Source organism: Peromyscus maniculatus, chromosome 16, assembly GCF_049852395.1.
Source record: "Peromyscus maniculatus bairdii isolate BWxNUB_F1_BW_parent chromosome 16, HU_Pman_BW_mat_3.1, whole genome shotgun sequence".
Classification (NCBI taxonomy): domain Eukaryota; kingdom Metazoa; phylum Chordata; class Mammalia; order Rodentia; family Cricetidae; genus Peromyscus; species Peromyscus maniculatus.
In genome coordinates, this window is record NC_134867.1 from 46,084,713 (window position 1) to 46,107,216 (window position 22,504).

The 22,504-nt window shown below is 45.7% G+C and overlaps 2 protein-coding genes across 13 annotated transcripts in view; one reads left to right on the forward strand and one right to left on the reverse strand.

The window, feature by feature from the left end:
* Zc2hc1b (zinc finger C2HC-type containing 1B) overlaps positions 1 to 428 on the forward strand; it is a 51,915-nt gene extending 51,487 nt beyond the window's left edge. Inside the window, exon 8 of the mRNA XM_006976675.4 lies at positions 227 to 428. The gene's annotated coding sequence lies outside the window, so the exon portion shown is untranslated. The remainder of the gene's footprint in view (positions 1 to 226) is intronic.
* Positions 429 to 2,319: 1,891 nt separating this feature from the next.
* Plagl1 (PLAG1 like zinc finger 1) overlaps positions 2,320 to 22,504 on the reverse strand; it is a 43,807-nt gene continuing 23,622 nt past the window's right edge. For 4 of the 12 annotated variants that reach the window (XM_076552743.1, XM_076552742.1, XM_042262278.2 and 1 more), the window contains 2 exons: positions 18,743 to 18,831; positions 2,320 to 5,412 (listed from right to left, as the gene is read on the reverse strand). In XM_076552743.1, the coding sequence (XP_076408858.1) occupies positions 3,834 to 5,408 (1,575 nt within the window). In that variant the 5' untranslated portion in view covers positions 5,409 to 5,412; positions 18,743 to 18,831 and the 3' untranslated portion in view covers positions 2,320 to 3,833. Of the gene's footprint in view, positions 5,413 to 7,764; positions 8,131 to 18,742; positions 18,832 to 22,504 lie in introns of all 12 variants that reach the window. The other 8 variants (XM_015995600.3, XM_015995597.3, XM_015995594.3 and 5 more) reach the window with 3 other exon arrangements.

The window sequence follows — 22,504 nt, forward strand, 5'->3', positions numbered from 1 at the left end:
TTCTAAAAAGGTATCTCCCACTCACATCCATAGACTCCTACATCTATCTCCATCCTTGAGAGTTCTGCTGGGTGTGCACTGTGATTTCACTTGAGAGACAAGGTATCTCATGGTATGAGACTAAGCAATCACGCTTCCCGAGACTTCAAAATCTGGAGGCCCTGGTTACCTAACATTTTCCACGTGGAGACTGAGATAACGCTCATGTCCTTTCTTCTGTCCTCAGACTGGCTTCCTGTAGCTCTGCAGCCTGGATGGTCGGTCACCCAGAAACACCCACCAGAGAAGGCCAGAAATGTCTATGTTCATCTGGCATCATTAGAACAAGTGATAGATACTAGCTTTCAAGTTTATTTACTCCTCTGACACTTTTCAAAAGTTATTAAATTTATCAGCCTATATCAGGATGAGTGGCTCAAAGATTCAAAGATTTGCTTGAAGTGTCCTTAAGGCATTGAAGAACAACAATATGTTTTTGATATTTATATCTTTTTGTGAACTAGTCATTGGAGAACTACAGTTACCTGCTAGGAAATATTTGTTTATTTAATGTAGGCTGGGCTCAAAGTTGTAGAGGTCTGGCTGCCTCTACCTCCCAAGTGCTGGGATTGAAGATGTGTGCCACCATGATCAGCTCTAGACTACATTTCTTAGAGTGGAGGGAAAAGGTTGAAGATACTTTCTTTCTCTGTGAAAGAAAGCTCTAGCACACTGGTTCTCAGCCTCTCTTACGCTGCGACCCTTTAATACAGTTCCTCATGTTGTGGTGACTCCCAACAATAAAATGATTTTCGTTGCTACTTCATAACTGTGATTTTGCTACTGTTATGAATCGTGATGTAAACATCTGTGTTTTCTGATGGTCTGTGTGTTGCCACCCACAGGTTGAGAACCACAGCTCCAAGGGCTTTCTTTGTACTACATTCTTCTATCACAGCTAAAAAACCTGAAGTCCCATTCATGTTTTTTTTAATTTTATAATTAATTTAATTTTACATATCAGCCATGGATTCCCCTGTCCTCCCTCCTCCTGCTCCCCTACCCTTCCCCCAATCCACTCCCCATTCCCATCTCCTCCAGGGCAAGGACTCCCCTGGGGATTCAGCTCAGCCTGGTAGATTCAGTCAGAGGCAGGTCCAGTCCCCTCTGGACCCATTCATGTTTTTATCATAGCTTTGTTTATACAGTTGTGTTGGGAGGTGAGTCAATTCTTCCTTCTCTTTGGAGTCTTAAGGGTCAGGAAACATCCTTTTGTAGAGTTATTTACATTTAGTTCCTACTTCTTGGTTCAAGAACATATTCTTAATCGGGGACTTTAATTAGGAAAATTAAGCCATGTTCTCTGTCAACGTTTTAGCAAAAGAATCCCGGGCTACTCCCACTGCCGGTGCAGCGTACTGAAATGTTAATGATCTGGACCATGGGGACCAAATGCCATTGTTTCATGTACAGGAAAATCATGTATTTTCTGCAACTGACCAAAGACTACAGTAGACTATGTAAAGGTATTTGTGGAAGCGTCTGTGACCAGACCTTGGCTGAGGTTAGCTATTGTTTGGGGAGACTGCCTTCCCACCCAGAGGAAAGGGGGACTGTGGGAACTTAGATATCCCAGGGCGGTGAATTCGATTCCGTGAGGTTATCTTACTGCCTCATTGTCCACTGTGGGTCAGCTGTGGCTTACAGACCCTGGTCTCATGGCTGATCCCATAGTATAAGCTTCCCAGTTACCGTCACTGACTTCAGCCCAGCCCCACCTTGGGCTTCTTGACAAAGACTTTTTCCATATACAAACAAACTCAGGGCTTCCCTTTCTTTCAACCCCCTCCCATTTAGAACACACACACACACACACACACACACACACACACACATACACACACACACAGAGAGAGAGAGAGAGAGAGAGAGAGAGAGAGAGAGAGAGAGAGGAGAGAGGAGTCATATCTAGGGGATGTAATGTTTTCTGAAGAAATCTCAATAAGTAATAAGTGGGGGCACCAAAAATCAATTGTAAACACTACTGTGAAACTGAGTCTGGGTAACATGGGAGAGATCACTCTGGTGGCTATACCTGTACATCAGAAAGAAAACATATGACACTCTAAGTGCTGAGAATGTGACCAAAGCTTATAGGCTTCTTAAGTCATCTTTGCTCAAAGGAGGTAAAAGTTCTGATGGGTGCTGATGCTAAAAAGTAGTTTCTGGAGAAGTAATGACCAGGAGGAGGCGTGAGGGAGCCAGGAAGGTTTTCTACGTCAATGGGAGTGTAGCCCATGTTGATGTCGGTGCCGCTAAATGAAAAAATGCAAGCCAGAGTGCTAGATGCTTAACGTTTATTATATGTAGGATATATATGTTGGGAAAGACAGTCTCAAGACGAGATACAGTCTTCAAAGGTTAGGTTTTACACTTTCAAAATCGATTAACAAGGTATCAAGTGAGGGAGATTACAAGTACAGTTACATTTTCAAAACACAATCCTCGGGATACAAACTAATGACTTAAACTAATCAACTACTACAGATACATTTTTCTATTGGGTGATTACAAACACAATCACCGGGATACAAACTAATGACTTAAACTCATCAACAACTACAGATACATTTTTCTATTGGGTGATTACAAACACAATCACCGGGATACAAACTAACAACTTAAACTCATCAACTACTACAGATACATTTTTCTATTGGGTGACTACAAACACAATCCTCAGGATACAAACTAACAACTTAAACTAATCAACTACTACAGATACATTTTTCAAATGGGTGATTACAAACACAATCCTCAGGATACAAACTAACGACTTAAACTAATCTACTACAGATACATTTTTCAATTGGGTGACTACAAACAGTACTAACGGGACTTTTAGCAGCGTTGAGTACCGCATTAAGATAGACAAAGAAAATTCTTATCTAATACACTAATACACTTATTTTTCTAATTCCAGTATATTGTCTTAAATTCCTGTTAAAGACATGAGCATGAGAGTCGGGGAGACACTTCTGACTAATGCCTCCAGTATTTTACTACTTAACTTGGTTACACAGTGATTTTTTTCTCTCAGATCTCACTGACAACTAGTTTTGTCTCTAAGATAAATGAAGTCATAACTCACATTGCAACAACATCACATGAAAAATATTGAGGACTACACTAAAAATTCACTTTAAAAATGAAGAAATCAATAGCTTCACAAGGAACTTTTCCTATAAACTACAAAGTAGGCTACAAGAAGAGGAACTAAACTACATCCAACCCTGAAGGCAGGCGAGTCCCTGAAAAGAAAAGAAAAGAAAAGACACAACATACCACCTAGTTCTAAATGCCATACAAAGATTACCCTCTTCTCTTAAAAACATCTTCCAAGTTGGAGAAATCCAAGCCTTTCCATCATGTCCTTCCTAGGCGGTGCTACACACAAAGTTACTTAGTCAACATCATTACAATAAAATTCAACACGATAAACCATTTACAAAATAGCAGCTGTCGTTTTGGATCTTGGTTGTGATTAAATGCGAATAAAATGAGGATATAATATGAGGATAATAATATGATAATAATACGATAATATTTGCAGTTCAACTACAGAATACGCACGCGCTCACTAAATTTGGTACAAAGCGTCAACACTAAGGATATATATTGGCACAATGCATGCAGTTAGAGAATTCTTTCTCTCAAGCTAGTAAATCGCGAATAAGCTAAAGCCCCAATCCTGTTTTCCAAAGCTTCCTCCTCCCAAACTGTAACTGATGTTTCCAACTGTAACTGATGCTTAAAGCATCTTCCGCAAGCTAAACGCCTTCCTAAGAATCAATTTATCTGAAAGCGTGGTGGAAATGGGGCAGGATGGCGGTGTTGGTGCCAGTTGTAAAAACGTGAGGGATAGGGGGCAGCGGGAGCTGGCCCAGATTCACAGCGCTCACTGCTATTTGGGCTTCTTGTGGCAGTGGCTGTGGCAGCAGCGGCTGTGGCATCGGCTGCGGCAGCGGCTCTGGCTGCGGCAGTGGCTGCGGCTGCGGCTGCAGCTGCAGCGGAGGTGGCTGTGGTTGTGGCGGCTGCGGGGGCAGCTGCGGGGGCAGCTGCGGGGGCAGCAATGGTGGCTGCAGCTGCAGTGGCTGCAGTGGCTGCAGCGGCTCAGGCTGCAGCTGAACCTGCAGCTGCGCGTGTGGCTGCTGCTGCTGTGGCTGCTGCTGCTGCGGCGGCGGTGGTGGTGGCTGCATCTGCGGCTGCGGCTGCTGCGGCGGCAGCAGCGGGGGTGGAGGCGGCAGCGGTGCTACATGCTGCTGCGCCAGACATGTGATCGTGTGGGGCATTGGTTCCCCGGGCCCCATAGGGATGGTGTTAGTCACAAAACCATTCTGGGGGGGAGGAGGGGGGATTTGCCAAAACCCCAACAGAGAGGAAATCTCCAGAGAGGCAGGGATCGTTATATTCACAGCATCTACCAGCAGCTCCTTGGGCATGGTGACTTTCCCAAGGCCCTCCTTAGCCATCTCAAAACATGGGCTGAGTTTGAGAGGCGACTGAGGCTCTTGCAGAGGCAATTCCTCAAAGAAACCCATGTTGCAAAAGCCTTTGGCCTCTGATTTAATCGGCAGGCCAGCAAGTGGGGCAAATGAGGTAGAAGGAGGACTGTACTTAGGCTCCTGAAGGGTGTGTGGAGGAGAGGTGGGAACTACCCCAGGGTGCAGAGTAACAAGCTGCTCTGCCATTGGCGGCGGCATAGGCTGGGGGACCTGTTCTGGGGGAGCAAGCACTAGACCATGAACCTCGGGTGGCAAGCCACCTGCAAGCCCGTTCTGCACGGGCACCCCTAGCTGGAAAGGAGGCATGGCAGTAGCCTTCAGCTGGAAGGACGGCGCAATGGGAGGGAAGGTACCCATGTATTCCCCTGCCTGCATGCTCTCTTGCATCAGCTCCTGGGAGTGTGTCTTCTTGGTGTGACGAGTGAGGTGGTCTTTGCGCCCAAATCGCTGGGCACAGAACTGACACAGGAAGTCCTTGCATCCTGTGTGGACCACCAGGTGACGACGCACATCCTTCCGGGTGTAGAAGCATCTCTCACAATGGTCGCACTGGTGTTTCTTCTCTCTGGTCGCATGGTGGGACTTCTCTTCCCGGTGGGCCTTGAGGTGGGTCAGCAGGACCTCGGTGCTCCCCAGCTCGGCAGAGCAGACCTTGCAGATGAGACCCCCACCGCTGGCGGAATGCAGGGCCATGTGCCTCTTGTAGCCCAGCATGGTGTGGTACTTTCTGCGGCAATCCTGGCAAATGTAGGAGATCTTGTTGGGATCGTGGGTCTGCAGGTGGTTCTTCAGGTGGTCCTTGCGGTTGAACGACTTCTCGCAGTGAGCACACTGGTGGTTCTTCTGGGGTGAGTGTGTGGCCATGTGTCTGGAAGCAGAAAAGGGGGAGGGGAGAAAGAGTTCGCCACAGAATTAGTTTATGAACGAAGGCATGGAGAGAACACAGTCAAGATGTGTGACTAGTTATTTTCCCAAGGTCTTCGTGGCATTTTCACTTAGCAACTACTTGGCTGTATTTTCCAAATGCATACGTTTTATCATTTAAAAGGGCAAGAATTACTAAGTGCCAGATTCAACTTTATACCTGTAAGAAGTATTGACAGGTTGTTTTCCTGTTATATAAGGCAGGGGACATTGCTGAAGGGTAAGATCCAACATAATAGTCATTTGGGATATCTGAAATACATAGTAGTTTGCATGTTCCTGATGTACTTAAATATATTCAACAGCTCAGCTGCAGAAAGGGGATTTGAACTGCATCAGATGGCCATGTCATCCCATACGATGTCGACTTATGCCTAACAGGGATGAATATAAAGGCAGGACTGGCTTGCAAACTTGGTATTTAAATCATTTTCTATTTGACTTGGTATTAATGAGCTGGACCCCAAAGTTCTGTTCAGGGTTTTCAATGGTTGCCTTTCCCGCCCATCCTTTGTAGGGGATTTAATCATCTCTCACCCATGGTCAAATGTGGATAGTAACTTAACCTGGGGTTTCCTACCCATTTCTGTGCTATCTCTGAGTGGGACACAGCTTGGCAGCAGTACTTGAACAGTTCTCATTTGCTCCTGTGGCTAAAGAGTTGACTCTTTCTCCTGCCTGGCATCCAATCTTCCCATTGACATTTATTCTTCACCTTACTTCCTTACGCAAGTGGAAGTGATCTCACGATGGTGCCTTCCCTTCCCTTCTCTTATCTCACAATGCATGAACTACAGGCTTCAGTACGTCCTGTGGCTCGCACAAATGCACCACCTTTTGCACAGCAGGTAGGTCACGTCAAGACTCAGAAGTCTTCATGGTGCTCATTCACAGTCAGACTTCCTTAGAGGTCAGCCTGCCCCACCAAATCAGCTTTTCTGGTCCGTGGCTGTCTCTTCTTAGCAGCCAGCTGTTTATGGTACTGGGACCCACCTTCTCTTTCTGGTTAAGCAAGTCAGCTATTTTTTTAATTCTTCGATCTCTGCTTACAAAATAGGTTGTGATGGTTGGAAACTGGATGGAATGCTGCCCTATCGCCTTTAAGACAAACCTAAGCATCCTGCCATCTCGCCACTTTCCAATGCCTTAAAAGAGCATGGACTCTGGCCAGGGAGGCCGGAAGAGCTGGGGCAGGATAACCATACCCTGCTTCCGGCTTTGCCCTACTTTCCACCTTGACGGAACAAGTCACTTCTCCTGAACCACCACCTCTCCAACAGTGTGTAAGACACCAGTTCCTCTTACCAGGGTATTTCTAACTAATTCCATTTATTGCAATAATCCATTTGCTCTACTGTCTTTTTTCCTTCCCGGGTCTCCCATAGAACCCTGGGGTGGTCCCAGTGAAGCTAAGGCTACCCTCTGGGTTCAAGTAATGGTGCCTACGTGTATGCAAAATGAATCTGATGCTGAACGGGGAGCCCTTGACACAGAATCATTGCACATGGTAGCCACTTGATATGGTTACTATGACAACTAGAGAATGGCCCTAGAACAAAAGATATTTGAATTTTAAAATACAGAAGCATTTTCAGTCTCATTTTAAACATCAACTTATATTACATTATCAGTGATAGTGATGTTCTTAAGCCCAGGAGCATAATTTATATCTTCCTTCTACCTCTTTTAAGTGCCTTCCTTCAGAGTACTCCAAGACGGAATGATAATGCAATGCTGCTACCACTCAGATTGGAAGCCAGGTTGCTAATTCTCTCACCTATGCATTTATATGTGAGTTGCCAGCAAGCTGAAGCTTGGAGGTTCATTTCATGAAGATTAAACACAAGCAATATCAAGAGAAGTAGGATACTGACAGCACTCACTGTCAGACTATGTTCTGATTGCATAGTTTGTCTTTCCTGTGGCATTCCCAAAACCATTGTGGGCAGAATATACATCTTGGGTACCACTTACCTCATAGCAGGGAGTACCTAATTGACATTAGAGAAATAATGCATACTATATGCCAACTCTCTTTGCAAACCACTGGCCTGGCATATGGTAGGTCCTCTGAAAGTCTGAGCACACGCCCATGTACGAAGTCTGGATACCCAAGTGAGCTCATCTTGTTCAGGTGTCATAGTGATCACTGGAGATACGGCTACTTTAAAGAGTCCCTGAAAGGCTAAAACGTACCCACACCCTGCCTTCTCATCCCCTTCAGTGAGAGCCCTGAAGGCCCGAAGAGACACTCAAGGGTCCGAGTAGAAGCGCACACCTTCATCAAGCCTCTCACCTCATCAATTTATATTTAGAGACGAAGGCTTTGCCACACTCAGCCTTCGTGCACGTGAACGGCCGCTCCCTGGTGTGCGAATAACTGTGGATGGTGAACTTCTCCAGGGTGAGGAAGGACTTGCCACAGGACTGACAGCGGAACGGAGCCATGGCCTTTGCTCTTCACACCTTCTTTTTCAGATGTGATGAGCAAATGCTGTGCCATTTAAAGCACAGACAGAGAGAAGGTAGGGAGTCGCTACAGCCGGACTCCAGAAAAGGGTAGTAGAGGCGGCAGTGCGGCCAAGCAGAGTGTGAGACACAGGAGAGATCCAGGGCAGGAAGGAGATTTTCATCACAATAGTTCGGCGTCCTGAATGGCCGTCTGTGGAGATAAGAGGAACAGTTTTCTCACACCAGCTATTGGAAAACTGTATCCGCCACCACCACCGCTTTGGAGCCAATGACCCACAATCAGCGTGTTTCTTTAAAATGGTTCAAACGGGTCCAGCTCCCCATCCTCCTCTCTTCCTTCCCGAGGTCCTTCATCTGCCCCTGTGTTCCAATGGCTGATGAAACATTCTCCCCTCCTAATAAAGGCTGCTATGTTCATAGATCACGGCCATCGGCTTCATGGTTTCGGCTCAGTGTGAGACTGGGTTGATTGATTCGGGGGGGGGGGGGGGGACACCAAAAAACAAAAAAGCAAGCCTCCCTCTTCATTGTCATCGTGTGTCACTGGTTCACAATGACCACCCTTTTTTTTTTATTCAAACCATGAGCCTGCCCTCTTTGTGCACTGTGAGCATAAGGGAAGTTGTGGACAACACCTGTTCAAACGCTCAGGGGATGAGAAGAAATCATTTGTATACGTCTCGGTGAATTTGTTTGCGAGATCACTATGCACAAGGGCAGACCCAAACAAAATATGAGGAAAGAGAGCCCCAGTTGCACTGACGTGGAGGAGAGAGAGAGAGAAAAATGTTCTTATGGTAAACAAGACTGGTGGGGTCCCAAGGGGGGCTGGGGCCATGGCTCTACAAAATCATCCCACATTCCTCAGTTACCCATGATAGGAAATGGGACTTTTGTCTCCTCCAGCTTGTTCTGTCCCTAATCCCAATCCTTATCACCCTTGTCGCCCAGTCAGCATCCCAGAAACCCTGGATCTCCTCCTCTGGCCATAGGCTGAGCTGCCTCAAGTATCTAAGGTAACATCGTAAACAACAGAGCAGACCACTCACTGTTCAACGGAGTCATTTTCAGGGAGGGGGAGGCTAACTTCGCATGGGGCAGTACTTTTACGCATTTAGAGTACAGGTTGAAGAGCCCAAATCTGAAAAGCTTCCGTGCTCCAGCAACTGAAATTTTCTGAGTCAATTTCTAATAGTACAAGAGGAAAATTTCATACCTGAACTCTATAGGACCAGTCACAAGTCAAGATACCAATAATTTGAAAACACTCACAAAATTACCTCAAGCTATTGTATGAGGTGGGTATGAAACTGAAACGTGACTAAATTCCATGCTTAGGCTTAAATCCCACCCACAGGATATCTCATTATGTTATACACAAATACTTCAAAAGGCAAACCACTCTGAACTGCTCTCCCAAGTGCACCAAGGCTTATGGTAAATACATGTGAGTAGCTGCTGTGCACAGATTGGCCTTTAGGGCAAGTCTTTAAAGCTCAGCTGCCTGTAGTCTTTTGTTTATTGCTCTAAGTCTTTAGAGTTGCCATTTATTGGTAAACACTAATTTTCACTTCTCTTTTAAGGTACCCTCAAATCAGAAGCCTCGGTGGCATGTGAGCACTGGCTGAACTGCCTTTAACTATAGCAATACACAGTACGTGCACACATTATTGCAAGAATCTTGTGTTTTTTCCTGCCCCAGATGGCTTTAGTGTCTGGGCAGAGGTCACTACACAGGGGATATGCTTGTTGTTGCCTTGTTCTATCTGCTTGGAACCTAGCCAGCTGACTTCTGTGCTTAGGCCTAAAGATTCCGGACTCGTCTGAAGCAGGGGGGGGCACACTGGTGTCCCTCAGCCAGTATCTTGGCAACAGGGCTTTATGATGGCTTTGATTCTAGCGACGTGCATACCCTTAGTCCTCCATTACCAAGTAAGATTTTATTTGGTTTTGATTATCCAAGACAGGGTCTCACTTCATAGTACAGGATGGTCTGGAACTAAACTATGTTACGCAGCCTACACTTGAACCTATGTCAATCTTCATGCCTTGCCCCCCCCCAAGGCTATGATAATTAGAGTGAGCCACCACACCCCACTCAAGAGTAACTCTAACTGGGTTCCTGCCCTAGCTCTACCCAAAGCCCTCCTGCTCCCACCCCTTATTCCTGTTTCTTATTCTAGCTCATGCCCAAGGCCCTTCCTTGAGTCATCTCCAATAGCTCTAACCACAGATTCTTTTTAGAAATTCCGCTGTGTGTGGAAAGCCGTAGTACGGGGCCAGCTTAAGAACACATTCATTCAGTTGAAACTGCCTGATGTTCTTTCCAGGTCTGTTTTCTCAAAGACTAAAACACGCATGGATTATACAGTGTGAAATGTTTCTTTCTTCCCTCCCTTCAGAGCTAAAATAGCACTGAGCACTCATCACTTTGGAGGAGCCAGTGGGGAGGGCTCTGTACTCCTTTCTCCTACTAGCTAGGCACATAGATGGCTCTTTTCAATTTATCTAAGGAGATTTATTCTCCCCCACCCTTGCTTTAGGAGATGAACAGTATGCCCAACATAACTTCCTGTGATGGAAGTGTGATACAAACAATGACTACCTCACACTCCAAACATGCTGCTGGGAAACTGCAATTATCTTAAGGTAGACTTAAACAGCCACCGGCAGCCAGTGGCTACTATGGGTGACACTGGCAGACTCTTAGATGCCCTGTCAAGAGATGAGGGGAAGCCTGGGCTTTCCTTGCACATGACTATGCTACTGATTAACCCTCGGGTGTTTTGCTGAAACACAAGAGGGATTTAGATCAGCTGTTTTATTAACACGGGGGGAAGGGGATGTGGTTCCACAGTTCATACTCCAGCGCTATCCTGAATTCCAAACTCCTGGTTGATATAATCACATAATGTATATAAAATGGTCTGTGGGGGACAATGAACTGAAACAAAAATGACTCATCATCTCTCCAATTCTGATTGTAACCTACCTGAAAAAAAAAAATCACCAAGTACATAGTAGTTACAGACTAAGGACCAGGTGTCACAGTACAGCGAATGGTTCCTAACCATTGAGCTATACACATGACGGAGCAGTGATACATGTTGTCTCCCGATGCATACACCATCAATTACTCATCATGGGAGGAACCAGCATGGACCAAACATGTATAGAACAACTTCAGGCTTAGCTTCACTGCAGCCGTGAACCTTGAGTGACAACGTATCAGCACGCCATGAGAACAGCAGAAAAGCAGCACTTCCTCCATTTTGAAAGCTGTCTTTTGACACTGTCAGTCCCAATCTCTAGTTACTTCTTCCCTAGATTCCAAATACCAACAGTCATGGGCTTCGTCCACGCCATTTCCCCTGGGCCTTCAGAGACTGGGCACAATCAGAGCTGGCTAGATGTGGCTATGATTTACTGAAGAGTGAGGCAGATTCCTCCAACTTCAACAGACAAGCTCCTCACAAAACAGAATCTCTCCCCCTCTCAGCTTAGGTGCTTCAAGAACATATTTCCCTAAAACTTGCTGATATTTAGGTAGTGTTAGACATACCCCCAGCCTAAATATGAAAAGCAAAACATTCTCAAATGCTGAGCTAATAAACCACACCGTGGTGAACACACTTTAATTTCTCTGGAACATCTTTAGAGATTCTCAGTTTCGTACTACTAATATTACACTCATCATCTTTGCATATTCTATACACATGGAAACTTAGAACACTGTTTTCATGATATAATCACAAACTTCCACAAAAAAAAATTTCCCAACTGACAATAAACTCTTTATGTCTGAGGATCAAGCCTTACCCATTATAAAAAAGCTAATCATGTAGATATATACACCATCTCTCAGCCACCCCTCGCCTAATTCATACTAGCTCTATACTCATAATTCAGTTAAAACTTGATGTACTTAAAATAGACGGTCCACCATGTAGCAAAACATCAATAATTGTAACAACTGAAAGACTATCGTCCCCCAAGAGAGTCAGTCTGCCCTGCATCTTGACATACAGATCCCCCCTTTGAATCTTAAGCATAGTACTATTTCAACACCTGTCACCCTGGAAAGACAGTAAGTCGTACGCCCCCCCAAACATCTCAGGACTTAATTTTCAGTCCCCCTGATTCTAAAAATACTGAGTGAGTGATACAGATCTGCCTGTGTGCCAAAGAAGGCTTGGCCATCTGCTTCATTCTGCCCATGCCGAATATTTGAGGGATGAGAGAGGATCAGACTGAAATAAGAACATATATATATATGGTAACAGTCAGGAAGACTGGAGTCCCTGGGGGGCGAGGGGTATACAACAGTGAAGCAGAGGTCAGAACACAGATGGAGCCCCAGGACTTCCCCAGTGCTGAGAAACACAATCATTTAATGGGGAACAACTGCTTTACAGCATTCTCAAAATAAACCAGGACTTCTGGCTCCTGTGTCCATTGTCCCCAGGAATACAAAGTGAGGCCCATAGCTGAGAGGAAACGAGATTTCCATTTTGGTCTTCCACAGTATATACTCTTAAGTTGGTCGGTTGTTTTCGTTTGGTCTGGTTTTGAGCAGTACTACTTGGAGTTTTAGAAGGTTCTGATCCAAGATTTCTCTCTCACATTCCCAAGACGTGGGACCGTTACCACATGATAAAGATCAGTTTTAAAAGGGCCTTTAACAAGGTTGAGTTTTTGTGTGTTTGCTTACTTCCTCTCACAGTCACAAACTACGAAGGAGCCATGTGTCACGCAGAAAGGGAAAAAATATTTTTTGTATCTGGCTTCAGGGCACTTTTCTCAATTCTTTGAAGGACTGGATATCAAGTCTCTACTGGCAAATTAAAAATACATCCAGACGCATTAGCAGGAGAAAGAGGAAGCCCTGAAGCATCCTATCTGTTACTGCCTAGCTTGTATCCTGTGCACTCATTCCATCTGTAGGGTACAGAACTTGAGTAAGGGCAGTGTCAGAAGAGGTCCCACATGCCTTGGAAGTGTACACACGTGAGGCTCCCGAGCTACCTTACCAGCCTTGAGACACGAGGCCCATAGCAAGGCAGCAGGCCTGTGAGTTCTCTGAAACTCCATGCAAAATTAGCATGTGTACTAGAATTCTTATGGAAAAGAGAGACATGATTTTCTTTACATTTTTAAGGGGTTCTATACTCAAACAGGTTTAAAGGGCATCCCCTGAGGTGAAAAATGAGAGAAAGCTCTTCTGGGTGCTGCCAACATTTCACTCAAACATTTACAATGAACTAACACTTCCTAATTCATGTGCTACATGTCGGGTGCCTATGCTTCATCAGATCAAAATGGAAAGTTCCTTAATAATGTTTTAAGCAGAATCTACACAAATTGATTTGAAGGGAATGTACAGGTGATAATTTAATAGGCCCTGTCCTGTAAGGTAGGCCGCTCACCTATCACAGGGGTTCACTTGTTGGCATATTTAAGTCTTCTGTGAAATATATAATACTCAACAGTAAGCTATTCTCGCTAAAATCCCCTGACAGTTGAGTTGACACATCACTTAGATGTGTCACTTGCCTGCAATGAACTCATAAATTGGCTCCACGAAGCCTGTGATGCTGCCATGTCTGCAGACCTCTCTCCCATGGCGGCTCAAAGGCGACCAAGGCCAAACATCAGTCCACTGGGCTACTTCCTTCATGTGCTACATTCTCTTATAGCAAATGTGTTTCCTGTCCTGGAATGCCAACCACCGCCCCTCTGCCAGGCAAACTCCCGTTTCCCTGTCCCTCCCAGATGAAAGAATGAAGTCCTATGCCACACTGCGGGGTTCACTTAGCAGGTTAGCAGACATCTCCACCCACATCTGTCTGGAGCTCATACACATGGGTGGGAACCCCCCAACTGCACTGCCCGGCTACCACCCGAGGAAAGGCTCTCCACAGCCAGCTGAACAGTCAGGTTTGTGGCCTATGGGTTCCTTTCAACTGTCATTAACTGTTAAGCCAATGGCGAAAGCTCTTATTTTCTTAGAAATAAAGCCCATAATAAGAAAGCCGAAGTGAAGTTTTTTCATCTAACATCCAAGTTTAAATGGACAAAGCATGTAACTGCTTAAACCACAGCTTCAGATACAGAACGCATTACACGACCCAGACATCTTTAAAAGGAATGAATGCTTTCTGTTCAAATAGTGTGAACACGATGGAGTTCAAGATGTGGACTGACTTCAAGGAAGTTACTCTGGCCACTCTTGAAACTCCACCAAAGACAAGAGCACATGAATCTTCAAGGGTCCCCCTGTGTTACCGGACAATGAGGCCCATGTTGATGCCCCTCCTTAAGTATACAAGGCTTCCATCAGGTTGGTTTTGTTTGTTTGTTTGTTTTTGTTTTGTTTTTTTTAATGGCCCTCTACTCATAATAATAAAGGTCTAAGAGAAAGTAGCTGGCGGAGCCAGAGATGTTGAGACCATTTAGGTTTCTGCTCTGTCTCTACAGAGAGAACGCTGGCTGGTAGGAGGAGAGAAGAGGTCCTGGTGCTACTCTGTGAGCAGAGGACTTAGCTTAGTACCTGGACCAGCGGAGAAAGCACAAGATGGTAGTCAATGCTTCTTTTCCCTAGGGTGGGCGGATGATGAAGTATGCCGGCCCTGGGGTATAGAGAAGTTTGTTTTCCTTGCAGCAGGCTGCAGCGGGACTGAACGATTCTATTCGGGGCTGTGGAAGGGGAGGGGAGCAGGCGCGTGAGGACGCGATGTTCCCGGAGCCCCAAAGACAGGAGCCTCTGCCCATCATAAATTCCCCAGCTTCCTTCAGGGTGAGACAATGAGGGGATGGGCTACAGTGAGGGAAAAAAATAAGCAAGGGAGAACTAAGTCTCACTTACAAAAACTTAGTCAGAGGCCTCTCAGGAACTTGTGTATGTACAGCGGGAGTATAAAGGAGACCCAAATGGCTAACAACTGCCACCTTGGGTTGCTGGACCCACCAGCAAAAAGCAGTTTTTTTGTTTGTTTGTTTGTTTGTTTACAGATGTGATTTCTTTGTGACCGGTTGTTCCGTTCTCATACACTAATCCTGGATTTGCATTTGTACACGTGTGCATGTGTGTGCATGCTGCCTGCAGGTTAAGAAACCAGAAAGAGGCTCACGAAAGGGAAAGAAGCGATGGGGTGGGGTGGGGTGGGGGGGCGGACAGCAAAACGGAGACTATAACGGAATACATGTGACATGGGAAAGCAGAAGGAGGGGCTACGGGATGGGGGTGGGCAGCAGGAGGGAGAAGAGAATGGGGGAGGGAAGGAGAAGGCGCACTAGGAAGAACAAAAAGTATACACATAAAAGTGGTCCAATGACTATTTTAGATGCTACTTTTAAAAAGCAGTAAAAGTTTTTATTCGGTGGGTTGAAGACCCTATCCGCCCACGCCAATCACCGACTCTGTACACAGGAAGGGGGAAAGGAAGAAGAGCGAACAATAGGTAGAGAGGGCCAGCAAAAGCATCTCGGCTGGAATGGGAAGTATATGAACCTCAAAGTGCCCCAAAGGAAGGAGCCATACCACCGACAGCTGCTTCCCGTGTAGGACTTATCACCACGTAGGAGCGGCCTCGTTCACACGTCTGTAGCCTCCCCGGCCCCTCCTCCCTCGCCCCCAACACCATCACCAGCCCCCTTCTCTTCCCACGGAGTGGACACAAGGGGCTGGAGTGGCTCCATCCCCACAGTGTCATGGCCTTCTGAGGGATGAGAGACGGAAGAAAACAAGGGAGGAGCTACCTTTGCAGACCCCCCACCCCCACCCCCACCCCCTCGTCGCACACTGAATTCTGAAATGGAAGATTCAGGAAGAAAAGGGTGAATGTCTCAAATGAGCCCAGTAGACAGGTGCGTCCAGGAAGACGAGTGTGGAGTCCCAGACTCGCTCTGAAGTGGGGAAGGGTCATCTTTGTTTTAAGACTATTTCTTGCTGGAGACTAGGTAGCCTGGTGTGAGGTAAGGGGCTGCAGAGCAAGCCCGCCAATCCAGACAAAAGCCTTTGGTATTAGAAGCAGATATCTGAACGTCAAAGTCAGGGATGGAGACTGTTCCTTTGTGACAGCTGAGAACATATGCCTCCCCTCCCTGCAAATCCCTTCCGACTGGCCTTTAGACCCTTGCGCTTCTAGAGCTAATACTGAGAAAAACAAAAGCAATCTGGGGTACACTGACAAGGGGAAGCCAGATCCATGAGTTAAAAGAGTATCTGGGAGAAACTTATAATCTGCACTGTCCAGAGAGGACACTCAAGAGTTGAATGGGTCAATGTAGCCTTAGACAGTGATCTCTCCAGATAAACAGGAAGGGACCAAGAGGGTGGACACCCACGTGCCTGTAGGCTAGTCTGGATGATCAGAAGGTATAATTTTTTTTTTTGCTGCTTTTGCTGAATATCTGCACAGCTGAAGTTCTGATTGCCTCTGAGTAGGCTGTTTATACCATATACCAGGAGGACAAAAGGGAGGAGCTGTGTGCTGTAGATGGAGGAAAAACAGAATAGCAGAGGGATGGACAGGGAACGGTGGTAGGGAGCCCAGGGTTCAGCCTGCCTGGGGGCATGAGGTGAGGGAAAGTGCAGCCCGAGAGTCCAGACTGGAGGCCCTTCAGGCATAGGAAAGAAGACTTATCTGGGGGGAGGGGGGGGGCTGGGAGTCTGTGCAGGTCAGGGCCCCGCAGCAGCAGACTGCTTAACAGAGAGGCCATCAGTCATTGCTCTCTCTTGCATGACTATCAGAAAGGAACAGGAAATCCGAGGCCCTGCTCAGAAGCCCCTGATGAATCTTTTTCCACACAAGAGTGAGTCCAGGACCAAATCACCCCAGACACACATTTGACAGGCACTTCTCAAATGACAACGTACGCTATTATTTCTAAAAAGCTCTCTATCCGTGGACGGCTTATCCAGAACTTCGAATCTGTGATATGAAAAAAGGGAATGTTCTTTAATCTGTCAAGCAAACTGTTCGTCTAGAAATAAATCTGAAATGTAGAAGTATTTAATCATTGGACCTTCACAGTTCTCCCTGTCTCATTCTTTTTTTTTTTTTTTTTTTATTAAGCTGGTAAACATTTTATTGGGTTTCTGCTTTGAAAGAAAGTGACGGTAAAGAAAAGAAGAAGGCAACATTTCTAAGCTCCTGCGTGGCCTCCTCTAAAAAGGGGGGAAAAGCTTAAAAGGAAAGAAACACTAGCTAGGCGGGCCTCGTCTTTTTTTTTTTTTTTTTAACCTTACGTCTCTTTCCTCCCCCATTCGTAGCTTTAGGTCCCTTTGTTTGTGTAACAGACCATTACAATCATACCCCGTTCAATGGGGGAAGAATGTGAACTCTCTAAGTAGCTGTCCACATGTGTGGTCCCTCCCCCTGCACAGCCGGCCCCATCTGCCTTTCTGAGCGCCAAGCCTCCAACAGGGCAGGCACCTTGCTTACAATAAGCCCAACTTCCCACTGAGGCATACAGGCTGCCCCTTCCCAGGAACCCACAGCCTCCCCCTAAGCCTCTCTGCCTTCCCCACTTTGGTACACATCCTGCTTGGGCCTGTCCCTTTCAGCCCCATTAAAAGAGCTGTCTACTTTCCTTTCTTCAGCCCGCTGGCTCTCGCCTGAATCCTGGGCAGACACATTCCAGATCTCCCTGGCTATCACACACTCTGTCCTCCAAAGTCATGTACACTATAAACAGAAGACACGAGTCAAGACTCCTCTCCTCTAGCCTTCCCAAACTAATTACAACTCCCTGGGCCTTTGCCCGTTCTTGGCAGATAGTGCTGACCCTCCTGGTATGAATTTCAAGTTCTTGGTTAATGAATCAAAATAGCATTTAGTAACAGTTGTCTTTCCAAAGGAAACAAAGTATTTCAAACACTACAAGAGTGTGTCAGTTGAGCTCATAAAGCCTTCTCACAGGATTCAGTTTAACTTCTACCCAAAGCCCCACCATATAGCTAGAGAGGCATCGGGGTTTGCGTTTGACGCTCAGTGAACTGATTTCCCGGTCCTTACTAATGAGATACTAGACTAAGAAAGTGCCTAAGTCCGTGGTGAGCTCCTGGGAAGGATTAACCTTCTGCAAGGGTACTGATGAGGATAGTGCGGAGCAGAGGCTACGCCAGTTGTCTTGGGCTAAGCCATGGGCTCTTTTATTCCCCCACACAAGCTGTCTGGGTGAGCAGACAGCCTTTCAGCCGTAGCTTTTTAACCACTGTTTCCAGATCATTCCCTCCAATGGGTAGTGGGCCCCCTGGCTGAATGCAGTCAACCTCCTCGGGTTTATGATTCATTCTCTTCCCTGAGGGAAGAGCAACTTGAAGACATCTTTAGCCCACAGGTCTGTCATCAGCCTATGGGTTTTCGAATTGTCTGGATTATCAGCAGAAAATGTCACAGACCTGCTAGGTAGAGCTGGGGCTGCTGACAGGGTAAGGGAGACGCAGAGGATGTGCAAAGTTGCTAATGGCATCACCAGAGTCCCTAAGATGTAGACTAGACTGATGCTTTGACAAAAGACTCCTCAAGCTTTGTGCCGTTTACGGGGTATCTTGCACCTCAATGGCATCCCTGCATCCCTGGGTTGACCATGTGCTCCCAAGCAGCTTTGTGTTTTGAGACTGTGTCCCCGGCTGGCTTGGAACTCCCACTATAAACCAGGAAGGCTCTGACGTCATAGAAATCCACTTGCCTCTGCCTCCCGCATGTTGGGATTAAAGGCACGTGCACCACCACATCCAGCTCCAAGCAATTCTTATCAAACATGTCCAGAGAGGAGTAATTTTTAAATTTTCATACCTTCTGCACGACCAGGAATGTCAGCTGTTGGTCAGGTATGGAGTCCTCTAGAAGTCTGTCTGAAGACTCGAACCTGTAAGGAGAGACACCTTGGACATCGTCAGGGAATGGAGCTAGAAGAACATTCCCCCATGATTCTACCACCTGAAACTTTCTTTGAGAGCACACTCCCCCCCCCACCCCCCACCCCCGTGGTATCAAGGCAGTTCCCTACACCATCTCAAGCATCTCAATTGATGGTCTTAATTTAAAGTATATCCTTTGTCCTACATGCAACTACATTAGAACTCCGAAGTTTTCCCCTGCTTTCTGCAAGCAGGAAAAAAAAAAAAAAACATATGAAATTGCTTACATAAAATATTCAAAACAGCACTCAGAGGAAATGGTGTTTCTTTTAAAACAACAATATTAAAATGCCGTAAAACAGGTATGCAAATCTATGCAGTAACAGAACCTGAAACAAATTATGAATCAAAAGAAAGCAGTGAGTGGGTGGCATGCATTTGCAACAGGAGTTTTATGTAAGCATATAGATTTATCAAATTTTCAGAAAGCCTGACATCCCTAAATTGAATATGCAGTTAAGTGGGTACTAAACCTGACTATGCATTAGAATTAGCAAGGAAATCTTTTTGTTTTAATAAAAACTAAAAAAAAATAACAAATTCCAAGGCCACCTCACAAATCATCAGACTGAAAGAACATGACCAGGGCCCTGGAAATTGATATCTTTCCCTAGTCTTCAGTAACCTGGTCCTCACACCAACCTTGTACCACTGAACAGACACACATTTAGAAATCCACATCCTTGTTCATCAATCCAGTCCATGACTTGGCCTTTTCCAACTCAGACTATTCTGCCAAATTGATTTTCGTGGGGTAGGGAGGATGCCTCGATTTTCTTAACCAATATGAAAACGATTGATTGTGAAAAGCTAATTCTCTCATCTAAGTGTTTGTTCAGTTGACCTCCTGTTCTCTTAATTTGATCAAAAGGCTACGTCTGTTTGTTTTGTATATAAACATCCTTTTAAATTAAAAAGTGGAAAAACTGTAGCTTTCTTTAGACAAGTTTGAAAAAAAAAATAATCAAATACAGTTCAGGAGAAAAAAAAACTGGAGGTGACCATGAATTTGTCTGAATCTGTTTGTTTTCCATCTGGTCCTCAGTCTGCACATGTAAACAGACCATGTACGTGGTTCACCTCATCTCACAATGCTCCACGCTGACTGTGGTCATTTAATTGGGTGGTCCCCAGAGGCCTGTGTTAACTTTTTTTTTCCCCCCCAAGAGATTTAAAACACATGAAAGCAAAAGAATAAAATGAGTCTGGATGATTCTTCATTGAGTCTGCCCCATCTCCCCAGCAGACAATACCGATTTATGTATTCAGAGAGGAGGGGGGCTCGAGTCTGCTGCCCAGGAAGGAGCTTACAGAACACGGGGTACACAAGCCAGGCAGTCGAGTAGCTTGGCTTTATTGTCAAAATATTCAAATCATCATGAAGAGAAAGCCATTCCTTTCTGCATTCAACAATACTTGGCCTCCGCGGACCCGCAGAGGAGCTTATTCTTCAGCAGCACAGTATGAGCAGCCGTGAAAGGGGGAGCCCTGGAAGGGAGGGGATCAAGCCCCTCAGACTTTCCCACCTGCCCACCCAACACTGCCTCACACACAGAGACTGAACAATGAGGGGGAGAACCTGGAACAGGCCAGATGGGGCCCAGGGGGCCATCTTGTGCATCATGCGACAATGTAACGTGGCAGAGATGAGACCATCAAAAAAGAAAAAAAACAAAAACAAAAACACTCATCTCAGACAGACAGAATGCCACTTTTCAGGCCTTATATTGCAAAAGCTGAGAAAAATCCTTTTCAAATGTCAATTTAAAAAAAAAACAAAAAACACATGAGGTGAAAATGACCCTATGAAATTAAACAATGTTAAGGCGGTGTCCCAGAGTTCCAGAAGAGCAAGGAAAAAAAAAAAAATCACACTTTTCTAAGAAGGGAGTTTGGCATGTGGTCAACAGAATTACATTCATTATTTTAAATGGATTTTTTTAATGCCATTCATGGACAACAAAAATGGACGTTTCACCAATCTAGAGTGTATGGTTTCTGCCTTCATGGTATGTTTACATTTTAGAATGCACCTTTTCCCCAGTTAATGAACTGGGTTCTCTAAGTGGCTGAGCATTCGCCAAAGCTCAAATTGAACAAAGGGATTTCTTCCAGTTTCAGCTCATTCATGTTGAGCTACTCCTGGCTTGAGTTAAGCAAATGCTTGAAACTTTTTTATTTTTTTCTAAGGATCTGAGTGAGAAGGAACTGGGCAGTGCCAGACCCTGGAAATCCTGCTCTAGTTTTCAGTAAAACTCCTTTCATGTAAAGGTGTGTAGGGTTTTGCTTGGAAAAGCCTCTCAGATATGTCTTCTTTATTTTTTAAAAACTATGATCTCATATGCAATGGGGTCCACCAATTGGGAAGCTTACAGACAACTAAGTCTTATCACAGAGATTCTATCTTGAAAGAGACCCTAGGGGAGACCACATTCTCTTCCAAAGGATTTTTTAAAGATGCTACAGAGGGGCAGGCTGACCAAGGGTCACATGAAATTTTAATAGATCCAGGGACCTCATTATCTGGCCTCTGCTCTCTGGTTTTAGAATAATCTCTGTATTCCCCACTCATAAAACTCAAGGTTTCAAATACGTCCTGAGTTCAGAGGGCTCCCAAATCGCTGTCCTGGACTCTCTTACAAATCCCAAAAGCTTCTTCCTTCCTACTGTGCCAGTCATGGATCATGAATCTTCTAAAGCAGAGACTTCCCCTCCAAACCTTCTTGTGGCTCCTGTCCACTGTCTACCAAGCTAGCTAGGGACACCACTGTGCAGTCACAACTGCAGACTCTTGGATGCTCACCAGGGGATGGCCGTGTGTTAAGTGCTTAGCCCCCTGAAAACTCACAAGAATGAGCAGTACTCCTGTTGTATTCCTGGACAAATGAAGACCTGCAAATATGCTAACGTGCCAGGCCCTGTAACCAGCAACAGCTGAACTGGGTGTGTGATCTGAAAGGCTGACCCTACACTCTAACCTCTAGGCCTCTACACAATCAAAAATTCTGCACTCACCTTAGATTTGTTTTTTTTTTCTCCTCCCCACATAATCATGCTGCATAGATCGTGTGTGCTTATTACTGTTTCTCAAATCTGTTTTCTTCTTACACAATCCCCTACCGTCCAAGCGCCTTTCCTGTGGCCATTAAATCAGCATGGTGGGAAACTTGGCAATTTTATTTTGTTTTGCCAACAGGGGTCCTCTCTAGCTCATTTTAAACAGGTGGAAGCTTTCCAATCTTTCATATTTTCTCCCAGATGAAAACAGGCAAGACCTAAAGTCCATTTGTTAACATTTAAACCTGTCACAGAAATTCGGCAGGACTTACAGTAACTCAGGAAGGGAGGATGGATGGGGGTGGGGGAGAGAGACTCTTCCCTCCTTCCCCAGGTCACTCTAGACCCAGTTTAAGAAAGGAAAATGCAATCTGTCTGTGCAGCAAGGGGGCTGGGGGGGGGGGTAAGATCCCTAACCAGACAGCTGCGTGGGAGCATCCGTGTGAGGGAGGGAAGCTGACCTCCCCTAGGACTCCAGCCTCCACTCCCAGCCCTGTGGCCGACAGCTGCAAGGCTTCAAGTCAGCAGTACTGTGATATATGGAAGGGCAGAGGGTCAGTCAGTTCCTCACCTTCCAGGC